Source organism: Antrostomus carolinensis, unplaced genomic scaffold (assembly GCF_000700745.2).
Source record: "Antrostomus carolinensis isolate BGI_N321 unplaced genomic scaffold, ASM70074v2 C12644882, whole genome shotgun sequence".
Lineage (NCBI taxonomy): Eukaryota > Metazoa > Chordata > Aves > Caprimulgiformes > Caprimulgidae > Antrostomus > Antrostomus carolinensis.
The window spans coordinates 1-371 of record NW_010348848.1 but is presented as its reverse complement, the minus strand read 5'-3'; the positions used below and the strand labels follow the sequence as shown (position 1 = coordinate 371).

The window sequence follows — 371 nt, the reverse complement described above, 5'->3', positions numbered from 1 at the left end:
GGTGCCGGTGCCGGTGCCGGTGCGGCCGCCTCGCTCTCGGCACGCCGGATCTCCTCCTCGCTGAGGGTGACGGGTCGGAACTTCTCCAGGAACCGGCTCTCGTTGTGGTGAGAACGGAGCTGGTGAGGATCCAGACGCCTCAACCGCGCCGGTAACGCCGCAAACTCCTCCTCGTTAACGTCGTAATCGCGTAACCGCGTCTCCAAAACCCACCAACGTCCCCAAAAACCAACGTCCAACAAGCGACCGGGGAAATCCCACCACCGGGGTCCTATGTGGGGACACCGAGCCCGGTACAAGGCGGCGTCACCGGCGTGAGGGGTTTCGTACACCACGGCCACCAAGAGGAGGTTACGGTAACGTAAGCGACC

The 371-nt window shown here is 63.9% G+C and overlaps 1 protein-coding gene across 1 annotated transcript; it reads right to left on the bottom strand.

Moving 5' to 3' along the window:
- Positions 1–26: 26 nt before the first annotated feature.
- On the bottom strand, positions 27–365 carry TIMM29 (translocase of inner mitochondrial membrane 29; the record flags this gene model as incomplete). The annotated part of the gene is made up of 1 exon (XM_029087115.1): positions 27–365. A coding segment is annotated over one exon (339 nt), but the record flags the coding sequence as incomplete, so codon positions are not given.
- Positions 366–371: the final 6 nt, after the last annotated feature.